Raw genomic sequence first — 17,819 nt, 5'->3', positions numbered from 1 at the left:
GGAGCTAGCTGCTAATGCTAGCAACATGTCCTGTGTAACTCAGTTGGTAGAGCACGGCACTTTCAGTGCCAGGATCATGGGTTTGATTACTGCTGGAGCCACCCATACAAAATTGCATGCAGGCATGACTGAAAGTCACTTTGGATTAAAGTGTTTGATAATTGTCATATGTTGTTATTATTATTATATTAACAAACTGGAGCATGGTGCTAATGCTAACAGCAACAGACTGGAGCTAGATGCTAATGCTAACAACAACAGACTGTAGCTAAGCTAACAACAGGCTGGAGCTATTCTTAGAGCAAGAGACTGCTATTCACCTTATACATACGAGATGCTAGACTATGTAGAATCAGCCAATGTGAATGTGATACTCAAAGCACACAGATCGAGGGCCATGTCACAAAAGCTAATTTCAAACCTTAGTAAAAAATGAGCAGGCTCAGAGCAGCATTGTGATGCACGTAATTACGCTGCTTAGCTGGGTACGTAGCATTCTCCCTTGTCATTAGCTGATGTTAATGTTATTGTCTCGTTCAGAATGAACATATTTGCACCACAAGCAATGACCAGCACAATTGGCCAACACAGAGTTAACTCAATGCCAGGATCAATTGATCATTCAATGTAAAATCAATTAACCAATCAAAATGACCATATCTAGCTAAATGTATTTCATCTAAAACAGACTGTCTGCTCTGGAGCTAACCTGGTATTACAACACATTCTTCATCCTTAAAGCAGAAAGCCACAGAGGATGGTGTATCTATTATCCCATCCCTCAGCTTCAAAGACACACGCATGTACGCTCGCATGCTCGCACGCACACACACACACACACACACACACACACACACACACACACACACACACACACACACACACACACACACACACACACACACACACACACACACACACACACACACACACACACACACACACACACACACACACACACACACACACAAAGAGACAGAAGTAGCTAACCCAATCACTTCAACTGTCCACTAGCTGTCATAGGCAGCTCTTCTATTCAACCCTTAGTGCTGGCCCTCAGACCCCATTCATCACCCAGTTAACAATGACGCCACCTGGTTCAATCTACTGACGCCGCTCGCCTTGTCCCCTCTTGGTTTATCTGCCTACCGCCTTTCAAGGAAAAGTGTGCGGGGAGAAATGAACCAAGCTCTTATCTCGGCTCACAGCTGCCCCATAACCATGCTACCCACAGGGTGACTGCTGCCTCCCTGCCTAAAGCTACTGGGGAGGTCAGACTGGAGAGTTGACACTGTGGAAATACACACATGAACAAATAAACACACACAAACATATACACACACCCACATATTGAAATACACACTCACAGCTGCAGATACACACACACTTTCAGCCGTGGGCACTGTGCCACCCAGAGGGTTTCTGTCAAGTAGCAGTTCGCGGAGCCTTTGAAAGCTCTGGCGTCCGGTGGCAAGCGCTTCCAACATCGATTGCCTGCTGTAGCCTACTCATCTATTTTATTGTGCTTCTGCCCATAATGAAGCAAACAAAATTCTAAGGGAAGACCACTCAAAGGAATAAATTAAAAGCATCTCTGACAACAACAAAAATGAACAACTTTTACAGTGAGGGTATTGCAACAGGCCTACACAAATTCTGAACGATACAGACAATGAACAAGTGACTCACTCATAAAAATGTATTCTAAATACCAAAAAGGCATTGAGAAATGAACTCAGTTGCCCTCTGTGTTGTGGTTGGGAATGAAGAAAGTTTGGCTTGTGTGTTTGTTTGGCCCCTCTGGAAGTGGCTTTGAGGTTCATGCCTTGACCCTTTGGAGCATAGAGAGGAAGTGAGGGCCTCCCCTGCTCCAGGCAGCCTACACACTGATACTGTCGTTTGGAGATAGACATCATAAGCGTATTCACGACTGGACAGGAATCGCACATCAAAGCTACAAGATAAGAAAATGAAAGCGAAGGAAAGGAGTACAGTGCTTTTATGATAACCTTTAGTGTTACGGCTTCATCTGATCTTGAAATAAATGACATAGAGCATCTGGTATCTCCTTCCAGTCACTTACAGTTGTAACACAGTAGCGGACAGGCAATAGAACCATCAATCAAAGCTTAGGGCGTCTCCAGAGACATCGGCCTTCTTACTTTAGACTACTCATCCACCTACATTGCTTGTGGAATATAGGGCTCCGTCACGGGACTTGTTCCCTTCAATGAATAGAGATAATTCTATCATACATTTATGTCATTCATTCGAGGGGGGAAGGAAGCTTGAAAATGGTAAATGTGGACACACCTAATATTTGATAAGATAACGAACACGTGTATTTACTGTGGTAACTTCTTCCTTGGGTTGATTTTACAACCTCTCCAATGCAAGGCTGCTTTTGCATCAATTGTTCATGTGCTCGGTCAACGTTTTTTGGGGGGTGGGGACTTGGGGGCTCGTCCCAGATTGTAATGAAAATAACGGAAGATATGTAATTATCATGAAATGATCATATTAATGGGTTAAGACATTTTCTTCCTGCCAATTAAGTATTTACAATATACTGTTTCATTATCCAAGGCTCACAATCACAATCCCTAATCAACGTTATTGGATTTGTGCTCCATGCTCAGAAGACAGCTTCTGAGCCTTCATTATAGTGGTTGACTCACTGCTGAGAAAAATACAATTATGTCCTTCTATTTAACAACTATTTAACACACATTAACATCAACTCTCTCGTATATACAATTACATTCATCTCACCATTAATTATTTTAGAAATATTAAAGCTCCAACTCATTTGTAGTCAATGGTCTGATTAGTGTTATCAGTCATTTTCCAATGGTACCCGAATCTTGAGGCATTTTTGTATTTAACAGGTAATCTGTGGTAACTTTGGCAATTCATTTTTTATTTAAGTCAATTCTTATTTTCAATGACAGTCTAGGAACAGTGCCTTGCTCTGGGGTAGAATGATAGAGGTTTACCTTGTCAGCTCGGGGATTCAATCTTGTAACCTTCCGGTTACTATTCCAACACTCTAACCACTAGGCTACTTGCCACCTCACTTGAATAACTTTTTAAACATGTATTCATATATAGTATGATTTTTTATATATATATCTGTGTCCATATTGTTCATTAGTTTCTAGTTGATAGACCATATGGTTCAAGAGAAAATAGCCTAATTAATGAAAAAAGCGTCTAATCAACAATGGCATTATTTTCGATTAACTCTGCAACTATTCGAACGATTGTGTTTTTTCACAACTGCCACCAATTTGGCACCAAAACATTTACAACAAAGACATAATGACATAGTAAAATAAAAAGTTTTTTTTTAAATGAATATAAAATAATACAGTATTTCATGCTGAAATCCTCACATATTATACCAATGCTATTCACTAAGTTGATGGTTTATATATAGGATTTTGTTTTTCAGCATTTTCATTACATTTGTTATTTTAAAATACTCATATTTGATTATTTTATATATATGTAGAACATAAAGTCAGAGATAATTACAGTCACCTGTGATAATCTGTAGTACCCAAAATGGCAACTAGATGTCTCATGATAAAATAATAAAATCCTTTAAAAAGTTACCAAAATGCGGGTAGTTTACTGGTAAACACAAAGTTTCCAGTTATATACCCTCCCTCTGATACAGTATGTAGAACAGAGGCATTGTCAGGCACCACAACAGTTCAGTGTTACAAAGGGTGACTTGGGGAAGATGGGGTGAATCGACAACAAGCAGCAACACTCCTGTCCCCTTGGTATTAGTTTACAATGAGACACAGCCTCCCTGTCCCTGGAGTCTCTCCACTAGGTACAAAACAAGGAAGACAGCCCATGCAGAAATTACACTGTGTGGCATAGCAGCTCAGAGCACAAGAACTGTTACAGTATACAGCTCCATTGAGATGTTGCAACTGCCTGGGAAGAGTGTTTGTCAAGTCCGACGATCAAGCTTATTTATGGTAACATAATTAATTTAAATATTTACTGGCTTATTGCATCTATCATCAAGGCAAGCACAAAGTAGTAAAAGGAAAATATATTTCTAAGCCTCTTCAGACAAACAGAAAGCTCTCTTAACCCAAATAAAATATAAAGAACAAAATTCTAAATGCAACATGCAACAATTTCAACAATTTTATTGAGTTACAGTGCCTATAAGGAAATCAGTCAAATCAGGCCCTTTTCACATCAGGCCCTAATCCATGGATTTCACATGACTGGGCAAGGGCGCTCCCCTTGGGAGCCAAGCCCACCCACTGGGGAGCCAGGCCCAGCAAATCAGAATCAGTTTTTCCCCACAAAGGGTTTTATTAAAAGACAGAAATACTCATTTCATCAGCTGTCCGGGTGGCTGGTCTCAGACGATCTCACAGGCAAAGAAGCTGGATGTGGCGGTCCTGGGCTGGCGTGGTTACACGTGGACATACTGCCAAATTCTCTAAAACAAAGTCGGAGGCGGCTTATGGTAGAGAAATTAACATTAAATTATCTGGCAACCGCTCTGGTGGACATTCCTGCAGTCAGCGTGCTAATTGCACACTCCCTCAAAACGTGAGACATCTGTGGCATTGTGTAGTGTGACAAAACTGCACATTTTAGAGTGGCATTTTATTGGTGCACTGTGTAATGATCATGCTGTTTAATCAGCATCTCAATATGCCACACCTGTCAGGTGGATGGAGTATCTTCGCAAAGGTGAAATATTCACTTACAGGGACGTTAACAAAATTGTGCACAAAAGATGAGAGAAATGGTTTTTTTCATGTGCATATGAAAAAAATCTGGGATCTTTAATTTCAGCTCATGAAACATAAGACCAACAACACTTTACATGTTGTGTTTATATTTTTGTTCAGTATATGTGTAAAATTAATATATGGGCATTTCCAGGTAAAAGGACTCATGTGAGCACCAACATGTGGAGTTCATAGGAGCATGTAAAATTGGGTGTCAAATGAAAGCTAAGAGTCAATTTGAACATATTTTTTGGGCATATTTAAGGCAAACATATGAAAAGAGGGTCTTAGAAAACATCTACCAGACAAAGTCTTAAAGGGTTTTAGAAATAAATCAAAACACAATAATATTGGAGTAAAGACCTCTGCAACCCAATATCAACACATATTGTGTTTTGGAGAAATGATTTGCCTTGTGTACAGTGCATTTAGAAAGTATTCCGACCACTTGACTTTTTCCACATTTTGTTATGTTACGACCTTATTCTACACACAATACCCCATAATGACAAAGCAAAACAGTTTTTTTTAAATTAGCACATTTATAAAAAGAAGAAACTTAAATATCACATTTATATAAGTATTCAGACCATTTACTCAGTGCTTTGCTGAAGCACCTTTGGCAGTGATTACAGCCTTGAGGATGACGCTACAAGCTTGGCACACCTGTATGTGGGGGGTTTCTCCCATTCTTCTCTGCAGATCCTCTCAAGCTCTGGGCTATGTGGTTAGAGTTGTTGTCCCCATGGAAAGTGATCCTGAGTTTCTGGAACAGGTTTTCATCAATGATTGCTCTGTACTTTGCTCCGTTCATCTTTTCCTCGATCCTAACAAGTCTCCTAGTCCCTGCCACTGAAACACCTCTCCACAGCACGATGCTGCCACCACCATGCTTCACAGTAGGGATGGTGCCAGGTGTCCTCCAGTTGAGACGCTTGGCATTCAGGCCAAAGAGTTCAATCTTGGTTTTATCAGAACAAAGAATCTTGTTTCTCAAGGTCTGAGAGGCCTTTAGTTGCCTTTTGGCATACTCCAAGCAGGCTGTCGTGTGCTTGGGGACCTTCAATGCTGTGACCACTGTGTTCTTGGGGACCTTCAATGCTGCAGTAATGTTTTGGTACCCTTCCCCAGACCTATTCCTTGACACAATCCTGGATAATTCCTTTGACCGCATGGCTTGGTTTTTGCTCTGATATGCACTGTCAACTGTGGGACCTTACATAGACAGGTGTGTGCCTTTCCAAATCATGTCCAATCAATTGAATTTACCACAGGTGCACTCCAATCAAGTTGTAGAAACAGCACAAGGATGATCAATGTAAACAGGATGCACCTGAGCCCAATTTCGAGTCTCATAGCAGAGTGTTTGAATGCTTAAGTAAATAAGATATTTCTGTTTTTTGTATATATATTTTTTCGCAAAAATGTCTAAAAATCTATTTTCGCTTTGTCATTATGGGGTATTGTGTGTAGATTGATGAGGTAAAAAAATATATAACCAATTTTAGAATAAGGCTGTAACGTAACAAAACATGGAAAAAAGTCTGAAAACTTTCCAAATGCACTGTAAGTTTAAGAAACATTGCCCGATATTTCCCAAAAACCAGTAACAGAATTACTGCAATTGCAATTACTGCTACAATGGGAATTTATCGTGGTCAAAAACCACAGTTGTGTCACCTGTTACAGACCCCCCTTCCACTTGCATACTACTATGTTCAGCTCATAACTGTTTCCTTTCTTATTCTGTCATCTGGTGGTCAAAGCAAGTGTGAAAACAACCCCTCCCTCTCTCCCTCTGCCTCTCTCTCTCTCTCTCTATTTAATGTCACCTCTCCCAGCTCTTACTGATACCTACCCATAAGCCCCTTCTCTTTCCATGCACTGTAACCAGCATCCTTACCCACTGAGCACCAACCGACACTGGATGTCCATGGAAATTGAGAAGTAGTTTAAATTTGGTCAGATCCCCCCGGCCTTGATTTCAACATCCACAGGCGTTGTTTTTTGATATGGTCCAGACCTTTTGACATGGTCCGGACTGGTTTTAGTTCACAAACATAGACATGGATGATTGGTTCAGATTTGGTCCAGTCCAGACCGGACCAAATTTGAACCAATCATAGCCGTCTATGCTTCACAAGTTTGGAGAGCACAGTGCAGTACATTAGACCACAGTAGAGTACAGTAAAGTAAATTAAAGTTAAATCAAATTGAATAGAGTATTGTTCAGTACAGTCCTGTGCTGCACTGTACAGTAGAATATAGTTTAATACAGTAGAGCATACTAGAGTTGAGGACAGTATAATGTACCTTACTGTACTCTAGTGTACTGAACTCTACTGTACTGTTTTGTGCTGTACTGTACTCTACAAACTTGTGAAACAGATGTGATTGGTTCAGATTTGGACCGGTCCAACCAAATTTGGTCTTGTTTGGGGATGGAGCTCATTAAAACAATAACAAGTGTGTAGATTAGAATAATACCCAAACATGCAAAGGATATTGCATATTTCAACCTTTGTGTACCTATTCAGGCTATATCACCATGAAGAGAGTGATATTCATATCCATAATTATGCATTTCTGTGTAGTACAGATCAGGGTCCTATGATGTAATTCCGTTACCAGGTGTAAATCCACTTCACTTACTGTAGTTCAATAACCAAAATAGATTTTTTTCAAGGTCAAGGTGTCAAGTCATAGCTGATACCGGAAGGTTGCGAGTTCAAACCCCCGAGCTGACAAGGTACAAATCTGTCGTTCTGCCCCTGAACAGGCAGTTAACCCACTGTTCCCAGGCCGTCATTGAAAATAAGAATGTGTTCTTAACTGACTTGCCTGGTTAAATAAAGGTTAAAAAAAATACCCCATTCTTTCTGCAGACATCTTTTTATCTTATTTCGGAGCAGATATTTAATGACATGCTCTGGAACTTTGGAGACTACTAAGTACAGTCGTGGCCAAAAGTTTTGAGAATGACACAAATATTCATTTTCACAAAGTCTGCTGCCTCAGTGTCTTTAGATATTTTTGTCAAATGTTACCATGGAATACTGAAGTATAATTACAAGCATTTCATAAGTGTCAAAGGCTTTTATTGACAATTACATGAAGTTGATGCAAAGAGTCAATATTTGCAGTGTTGACCCTTTTTTTCAAGACCTCTGCAATCCGCCCTGACATGCTGTCAATTAACTTCTGGGCCACATCCTGACTGATGGCAGCCCAATGTTTTTGTTTTTTCAGTTTTTGTTGGTCCACCCGCCTCTTGAGGATTGACGCCAAGTTCTCAATGGGATTAAGGTCTAGGGAATTTCCAGGCCAACTTAGTTATCACCTTTGCCTATTGGCAACGTGCTTCATCATGCTGGAAAAGGCATTGTTCGTCACCAAACTGTTCCTGGATGTTTGGGAGAAGTTGCTCTTGGATGATGTGCTGGTACCATTCTTTATTCATGGTTCTGTTCTTAGGCAAAATTGTGAGTGAGCCCACTACCTTGGCTGAGAAGCAACCCCACACATGAATGGTCTCAGGATGCTTTACTGTTGGCATGGCACAGGACTGATGGTCGCGCTCATCTTGTCTTCTCCGGACAAGCTTTTTTCCAGATGCCCCAAACAATCGGAAAGGGGATTCATCAGAGAAAATTACTTTACCCCAGTCCTCAGCAGTCCAATCCCTGTACCTTTTGCAGAATATCAGTCTGTCCCTGATGTTTTTCCTGGACAGAAGTGGCTTCTTTGCTGTCCTTCTTGACACCAGGCCATCCTGCAAAGGTCTTCGCCTCACTGTGCGTGCAGATGCACTCACACCTGCCTACTGCCATTCCTGAGCAAGCTGTGTACTGGTGGTTCCCCAATCCCGCAGCTGAATCAACTTTAGGAGACGGTCCTGGCGGTTGCTGGACTTTCTTGGGCGCCCTGAAGCCTTCTTCACAACAATTGAACCGCTCTCCTTGAAGTTCTTGATGATCTGATAAATGCTTGATTGTGTTAACTGTAAAGCCCTTTTTGTGCAAAGCAACGATGACGGCACGTGTTTCCTTGCAGGTAACCATGATTGACAGAGGAAGAACAATGATTCCAAGCACCACTCTCCTTTTGAAGCTTCCAGTCTGTTATTTGAACTCAATCAGCATGACAGACTGATCTCCAGCCCTGTCCTCGTCAACACTCACACCTGTGTTAATGAGAGAATCACTGACATGCTGTCAGCTTTTATGGCATGGCTGAAATGCAGTGGAAATGTTTTGCGGGATTCAGTTCATTTGCATGGCAAAGAGGGACATTGCAATTAATTGCAATTCATCTGATCATTCTTCATAACTTTCTGGAGTATATGCAAATTGCCATCAAACAAACTGAGGCAGCAGACTTTGTGAACATTTATATTTGTGTCATTCTTAAAACTTTTGGCCACGACTGTATTTTTTAAACCTCCCTTTTTGGGGGCTGGATGTGTCAATGTGCAGTTCATACATGCATAATCTATGAGCAGAATTACTGTCTTACCTCAATTAGTCATGAAACCTCTAGTTTGAAAGATACTATTTTCTGGAAGCTGTGCTTCACTCCATTCCATTTATTTTGTTATCCTGAAAAACTCCCCAGTCCTTAACAATTACAAGCATAAACACAACATGATGCAGCCACCACTATGCTTGAAAATGTGGAGAGTGGTACTCAGTAATGTGTTGTATTGGATTTTCCCCAAACATAACACTTTGTATTCAGGACCAAAAGTTAATTGCTTTACCACACATTTTTTTGCAGTATTACTTGTGCCTTGTTGCAAACAGAATGCAATTTTTAGGAATATTTTTATTCTGTACAGACTTCCTTCTTTTCAGTCTGTCATTTAGGTTAGTATTGTGGAGTAACTACAATGTTGTTGATCCATCCTCAGTTATCTCCTATCACAGCCGTTATAATCTGTAACCATAGGATTCATGGAGAAATCCCTGAGTGGTTTCCTTCCTCTCCAGCAACTGAATTAGGAAAGATGCCTGTATATTTGTAGTGACTGGATTGCTACACCATGCAAAGTGTAATTAATAACTTCACCATGCTCAAAGGGATATTCAATGTCTGCTTTTTTTACCCATCTACCAATAGGTGCACTTCTTTGCGAAGCATTAGAAAACCTCCCTGGTCTTTTTGGTTGAATCTGTGTTTGAAATTCACTGCTCGACTGAGGGACCTTACAGATAATTGTATGTGTGGGGTACAGAGACGAGGTAGTCATTCAAAAATCATCTTTAACACTCTTTTCGCACAAAGAGTGAGTCCATGCAACTTATTATGTGACTTGTTAAGCACATTTTTACTGCTGAACGTGTTTAGGTTTGCCATGGCAACGAGTTTGAATACTTATTGACTCAAGACATTTCAGCTTTTCATTTTTAATTCATTTGTAAAAGTAGCAAAAAAACATAATTCCACTTTAACTTTATGGGGTATATGTAATAAATTTAAAATGTAGGCTGTAACACAACAACATGTGGTAAAAGTCAAGGGGTGTGAAAACTCTCCGAAGGCACTGTAGATTAAAGCCAAGATGTATAACTTTCAGTTTGTCGACAAATTGCCACACAGAAATACACAATAATGCGACATTATAAAAGCTCATACATCTTTATACCAAGTAAATAAAGCACATGATGACTTTAAATAAAGTGTGACAATACTACACCTACAATGTTTTTCTTCCATGCGACATGGTGTTTAAAGCATCATTTAAGCACAGAGGTCTACACACAGACTGTTTTTATGACACAGGTTATATGGGCGGCAGTGGAAGCACAGCGAAACAGTTCATCCATTCGTGTTTATACACTGTGCTTTGCAAAAAAACAAATTCAAAATATTACACATGGAAGATCCCAAAACGTATTTTATAAGACAGAGAGAGAAACTCGTCATACACATTGTTTCGGCCCTCCAAGATCAAAACGTGGTGTGTTTGCATCATTTTTGTTTTGGACTGAATAAATATTCACTTGTGAATCTATGATTTTTGCATTGATTGTTGCAGCAACTTGCTTGTGTTTTAACTTGTTTGCAGAGCCACAGTAAAGCACTTTGAGAGTCGCCATGTAATAAAAAGCACTATGCCAAAACATCTATTGTTATTATTATTATTGTCACTTATGATTGTCTTCCAAAAGTGGACAGGTATGTTTTCAGTAGCGCTACAGTACTAGAGTACACTACGGTATGTTTCATTACACTACAGTACTATGGTATACTAGGACATACTACGGTATATTAGGGTGTACTCACGGGTGCCATCGAAGCGGGTGGCGATGGTGTCCAGAAAGGTATTCTGGGGGGCCAGGAGGCCCTTCATCACCGGCATGTTGGCCCTGATCTAAGGTCAGCGATGGGTCCCGCAATGATCACACCATCCCAGAGGCACCAGGGTGGTGGTGGGAGGGGGGGGGGGGTCCGCTGAGGCCTCTCAGGGAGCACAGGTGGGTGCGGGGCCAGTCCGGCAGTATAGCGAGGGGAGAGAAGCACATCTAAAAGAGGCCACCGTGGTGGAGTCCATCCACGCAGAGTCCCAGTTGGGTCCCTCCACTCTGGTCTTAGGGTGGAGTCGGTGATCAGAATCAGTTTAGAAGTTCAGCCGGGTCCTGGCGCTTTTAGTGAGCAGCGAAGGTACGTAGAACGGTAGATCAGAAAAGGGATCCAGTTGGATGTTCAGGTGTTGTCGAGATCCAAAAGAGATCTGCTGTACTTGCTCCGGTGCGTCTCTTCAGGTGCTGCTGCTCGCCCTCTCCCAAGCACCAGTCCAGAAGTTGTAGCCTAAGTCTTCCTGTTCAATCCAATGGGGCTTCTGTTTTACCACGGGAGAGAGAATCCACAACACGGCAAGGCATCTTTCTACCTCTCTCTTTCTTTGTGTGTCCCTCCCTTGTTCCCCCCCTCTCTCTCTGTTCTGCCGAGTTGCTGTGGCAGGCAGAGCAGTTACATCTTCGTAAGCCTTCTCACTCTGCCCCCCCCCCCCCACACACACACACACACACTCTCTTTCTCTCTGCACTCCCTCTTTCATCCACTCCTGTGGTGGCTCAGCCAATGATATTCTTAGGTTTCACACGGCTGGCATTCTCTATAGAAACCTGGGCTCGTTTGGGGGGATGAAGAGGGGGGTGGGGGGGAGACTCCTCTAGGAGTGGGCGTTGACAGGACAATTCCAGCCTGTACTTCTGCTATCAACCCTCAGGTGTTGTCTACGTGTCTGACGCCTGGGGAAAGATAGATTACCTGCTGGGAGATCAATAAAAGGCTATTGTATTCTATTTCACCATATCTTATTGGACTATTCTCCTCTATTCTCCTATAGTGAGGCTGCTCTTGGACACATTTTGGAATCGATGAAAAAAATCATTTTTATGCCTTTCAAGATTTTATGAATATGCGAAGTGCAGTTATGGGAATTACTGTATTATATTGCATCTTTTATGAGGCAGTGTAAACAAGTAAATCGTTTTGGAGGGGGCTTTTCGGAAAAAAACCTTTATTTAACCGTAACCATGGTTCCTCAATTTGTTAGTGTATCATCAGTGAGTGTAGTTCAGAATGCCATTCCTAGAATACCTGTTCCTTGTATGCCTCATCATCACTTGTATGATAATCTCATCTGTTCTCTCTTGCACCCACCCTGTCCTTCCAAGGAAATTACCGGAAGGAAAGCCGCTGGAAAGGTATTAAAAGGATAAACCGGGAGATGTTTTATAATGAAGACTTGAAGCTAAGCACATACCTAACCGCAGATCTTAATTCACTCTGACTCATTGGTCAAACAGAATTCCCGCTAGAAAGTATAATAGCTTCTGAAGAGGATGCATTCTGAAAAGAATACCAAAACGGATCTTTTTCCCTGTAGCATCATTTTTGTTGTTGTATTAAACTAGCGTCTAGGGGTGTTATTATGGCATCTCATATGAATGAAGGGAAATGGAAAATGATACTGTACAAAAATAGATACGCAACATGTAACAATTTCAATGATTTTACTGAGTTACAGTTCATATAAGGGAATCAGTCAATTGAAATAAATCCATTAGGCTCTAATCTATGGATTTCACATGACTGGGATGTGCACAGCCATGGGTGGGCCTGGGAGGGCAAAGGCCCACCCACTGGGGAGCCAGGCCCAGCCAATCGGAATGAGTTTTTTTTCTACAAACAAAAATACTCCTCAGAAATACTCCTCCTCCATCAGCTGTCCGGGCGTCTGGTCTCAGACGACACCACAGGTGAAGAAGTCGGATGTGGAGGTCCCGGGCTAGCGTGGTTACACTTGGTCTGCGGTTGTGAGGCTGATTGGACGTCCTGCCAAATTCTCTAAAATCGTCTTATGGTAGAGAAGTGAACATTACATTCTCTTGCAATACCTCTGGTGGACATTCCTGCCGTTAGCATGCCAACTGCATGCTCCCTTAAAACTTGAGACATCTGTGGCATTGTGTTGTTTGATAAAACTGCACATTTTAGAGTGTGATTTTATTGTCCCCAGCACAAGGTGCACCTGTGTAATGATCACACTGTTTAATCAACCTCTTGATATGCCACCTGTCAGGTGGATTATCTTGGCAAAGGATAAACGCTCACTAAAAGGGATGTGTGTATGGAACATTTTGGGGACCTTTTATTTCAGCTCACGAAACATGGGACCAACACTTTACATGTTGCGTTTATGTTTTTGTTCGGTATACTAGGACGTTTGTACAGAATGATTTTGGGGACATTTGTTGAATCGACAGAAATCAAATTGACACGCCTCATTTTAAATATGAAAAGAGAAGGGTAAACAAAAGCTCATCATTCAGTATCTAACCATTTTCATCTTGTGGGGCACAACGACAAAAAACACTGGTTTACAGGTGTGTACTGCTTTATACAGTTAAATGAATTTATATGAACCCTTTATGTTCAATTCGAACACCGTTTATGTTCCGGGTCAAATTCACCCGTACACAAAGAATATCAAGATCATAAATATATTATTTTAATATCCAAACATGTATTTTCTTCCAGTAGCTGAGAATGTCCTCTTTCATATGCTCTCCTCCCTGAGATGATAGACCCAACTCTTCAACATTTAGAGCCAAATGTTTGATTACTGTACCAAAGTCGTAAATCTAATTATGACATTTTTAGCCAAACTTCAGACCACTGTCCCTTGGCCTCTGAACATCACAGGGAAAACATACTTATTTCCCTGTGATCATCATGGATCTTTACTGCACAGAGAGCCATATCTCTAGTGCAAAGGTCATGGTCAAATTGCCTTCATATCTGTGTTGCTCAGCCTCTGAGCATCATATGGAAAGCAATATCCGTTTGAATACACCCCAATATGCTCCTCCTCCTCCTCAGCTCTACAGTATTTCTCTGTGGCACCATGTTCAGAGCCGGGCTGGTCGAGGAAGACAAAGACGGACAGACACGGGAGACTGGAAGCGCAGGGCGCAGCACTAACTCATGTCAGACAGATGGGCTGAGCAGTAGGGGCATGGGGAGAGACCGGAGAGAGAAAGGGGAGAGACTGGAGAGAGCAGAGAGAGAGAGAGCAGAGAGAGAGAGAGAGAGGAAGGGCACAGTGCTGGCAGGGTGCTGATGGATAGAAGTGTTCACCCTCGTGGTAAGAAGTCAGCGCGCTGGAACGAGACAGCAGGAACGGAAAGCGAAAGAGACAGAACATATATATAGAGAGAGAAAGAGATGAGTGGGGAAAGAAAGAAAGAGAGCGTGAGAGCACGACGAGGGACTAATCCGGAGAGAAACAGCTGTACTGTACTAGTTGTAGATATATAAATACAGCTCGGATAAGTAGGAAAATAACAACCCCCTCCGAGCTATTCGCTGTAATCCATTTTTAATGGGGCTTCATTGTCCTGCCTCCTTGTAGTGCATCCATCTCCTCTTGTCACAAATAAAGAGACCAATCCATTATAGATGCCCCACCACCACCACCCCACACCTATCTGTTCCTTCCTACCCCCAAAGGCTAACGCAGCGGGGTAGAATAGAGCCGGAGGTGAGACTATAACGATTGCCCATGCAGTTTCCCTTTCCACGACACTGGAGCTGTAGTGCCCTACTCCTATAGCCCTGTAGCAGGAGGGGGGGGGGGGATAGGTTAACTCAGGTAAACGTGGAGTTAACTGTATGCTGTTGCTCTTTGGTCCCAGGCTCACCTTAAGGTCTGTTTCAGTTAGGATCTCAGCTGTGGCTAGGTCTTTCAGTTGTATAGCTGCTACTACATAAATCATAGCACGTATGTCTCGGCAGCACGCATGCTTCCTACACATCGAGTCATCACTACTGGATCCTGTGGTCTCTACATAAGCCATTGAGAAATCTTTCAGGCCACCATTCGTAAAACTACCCGCGGTTGTTCATGTTGAATAACCCAGTAATCTGAGCAGATGTGGTGAGCTGAGCTGTGTTTGAATCCTCTGGGCATGTGAGGGCTCTATAGACACACACACACACACACATTTTATACCAGCAGCCGCTATCAGATTAAACGTGTTAGAAAGTTAAGCAGGGGTTGAATATCTTGATCCGCTATGGCTGATATTCTTATACTCTATGTGATAAACACTGGCGTATTTATGCTTTCCTGAAGCCGTCTAAGGCAACAATCCTACATCCTACTGTAGTGGTGTTTGAACCTAATCTAAAGACCTAATCTAAAGATATGCCATTGCAGTGCTGTATATTTTTTTATTAAAAGATGCCACGACCTAACTTTAGCTGAGGTCACCGCCGGTAATCATAACAAAGGGCAAATCTCCACTGAAGCCAAATTTCAGTTACTGTAATATCCCATTGAGGTCAATACATGACTATGTGAAAATGTGATTTACCCCCAAGTGGCTAAATGACAAAAGAGAGCATAATGAAGAGTTTTGGCCAATGAAAAAGGATAAGGGAACAACCTCTCGCTTCGTACTCTCCCTCCCCCTTATGCTTCAGAAAAGATTTTTGGACACTTTCAGATCGCCAACTTGGAAGGGTAGGAGTGATGAGGTCTTGATGAGGTAAATTTAGCTCACGTCATTTTCTCTTGGTTTGTCTAATCACAGAAAGAAGCCTGACCAGATTGAGAGCAGTGTCAAATCTCTGGCAAATTGGGACGTTTCTAAAAATACTAGCCCACTTTGAGCACAGAGGACGTGCAGGGCATGAGAACAAAATTAACAACATACTCTTCATTCAGAACCCAATACATTGCAGAGCTTTCAAGTTCCATTGTTATCGGGAAACCGGCCCAGGGTTGTTCAATTCCACTCGCCATTCTCACAATGGGCACTAGTGCCCTCTAGAGTCTAGAGAAGGGATGTTCAATGTTGACCTGGAGTGAAAACGCTTGTTTTTCATCCTTTCCTTCTAATAATGGACTAATTTAGACCTGAGACACCAGGTGAGTGCAATTAACTAACAGGCAGAAACAAAAAACATAAGTGGTTTGGCCTTCCAGGACCGACATTGAACAGCCCTGCTCTAGACTCTAGGGCAGGGTTTCCCAAACTCGGTCCTGGGGACCCCCGAGTGCACGTTTTGGTTTTTGCCATAGCACGACACAGCTGATTCAAATAACCAACTCATCAAGCTTTGATTATTTGAACCAGCTGTGCAGTACTAGGGCAAAACAAAACGTGTACCCAGGGTGGGCCCCAGGACCGAGTTTGGGAAACCCTGTTCTCGGGCACCGATGAGAGAATTGAATTGAACAGCCCCTGGCCTGGTTTCCTTATAACGAAGGATATTAGGCTTACGAGTGTTTTAATGATACATCTTTCCTACAATGGCCTAAGATGTAACATGCATTTCCCAAAACACCAGGCAGAAAGAATGTTAGCTAAGTGCATCGTTGGAGCATGTGACAATACTGATCGGATTGAAAGAAAGGCAGCATTGCGCTCTGATAAGCTTTCTCCATTCAAATCTTACCTTATCATTATAATTATTACACAATACTGATGAGGATCAGATCCTAGAGAGATATGGCTGTAAATATTGAGGTGTATTATTCTAATGCTTACCCTATAGCAATGCACTCAGATCAATTTGGCACGTCATTGCGCATGTTACACATCTCGATATTGAGGCATAAATTATATATAATGTGTACACACTACCAGTCAAACGTTTTAGAACACTTACTCATTTCTTCTTCTTTCTACATTGTAGAATAATAGTGAAGACAACAAAACTATGAAATAACACATATGGAATCATGTAGTAACCAAAAAAGTGAAATGAATCCAAAATATATTTGAGATTCTTCAAATAGCCACCCTTTGCCTTGATCACAGCTTTGCATGCTCTTGGCATTCTCTCAACCAGCTTCATGAGGTAGTCACCTGGAATGCATTTCAATTAACAGGTGTGCCTTGTTAAACGTTCATTTGTGGAATTTCTTTCCTTCTTAATGAATTTGAGACAATCCGTTGTGTTGTGACAAGGTAGGGGGGTATACAGAATATAGCCCAATTTGATAAAAGACCAAGTACATATTATGGCAAGAAAAGCTCAAATAAGCAAAGAGAAACGACGGTCCATCATTACTTTAAGACATGAAGGTCAGTCAATGTAGAAAATGTCAAGAACTTTTAAAGTTCCTTCAAGTGCAGTCACAAAAACCATCAAGAGCTATGATGAAACTGGCTCTCATGAGGACCTCCACAGGAAAGGAAGACCCAGAGTTACCTCTGCTGCAGAGGATAAGTTCATTAGAGTTAACTGCACCTCAGATTGCAACCCAAATACATGCTTCACAGAGTTCAAGTAACAGACACATCTCAACATCAACTGTTCAGAGGAGACTGCGTGAATCAGGCCTCCAAAGTCAAATTTCTGCAAAGAAACCACTACTAAAAGGACACCAATAAGAAAAAAGACTTGCTTGGGCCATGAAACACAAGCAATGAACATTAGACCGATGAAAATCTGTCCTTTGGGCTGATGAGTCCAAATTTGAGATTCTTGTTTCCAACCACCATGTCTTTGTGAGACGCAGAGTAG

The 17,819-nt window shown here is 41.8% G+C and overlaps 1 protein-coding gene across 1 annotated transcript in view; it reads right to left on the bottom strand.

Moving 5' to 3' along the window:
• kcnh4b (potassium voltage-gated channel, subfamily H (eag-related), member 4b) overlaps positions 1-11,673 on the bottom strand; it is a 64,458-nt gene extending 52,785 nt beyond the window's left edge. Inside the window, exon 1 of the mRNA XM_046369211.1 lies at positions 11,058-11,673. Coding sequence (XP_046225167.1) covers positions 11,058-11,133 — 76 coding nt within the window. The 5' untranslated portion in view covers positions 11,134-11,673. The remainder of the gene's footprint in view (positions 1-11,057) is intronic.
• Positions 11,674-17,819: the final 6,146 nt, after the last annotated feature.

This window comes from Oncorhynchus gorbuscha, linkage group LG11 (assembly GCF_021184085.1).
Source record: "Oncorhynchus gorbuscha isolate QuinsamMale2020 ecotype Even-year linkage group LG11, OgorEven_v1.0, whole genome shotgun sequence".
Taxonomy (NCBI): domain Eukaryota; kingdom Metazoa; phylum Chordata; class Actinopteri; order Salmoniformes; family Salmonidae; genus Oncorhynchus; species Oncorhynchus gorbuscha.
This window is presented reverse-complemented; position numbering and strand designations above follow the sequence as displayed.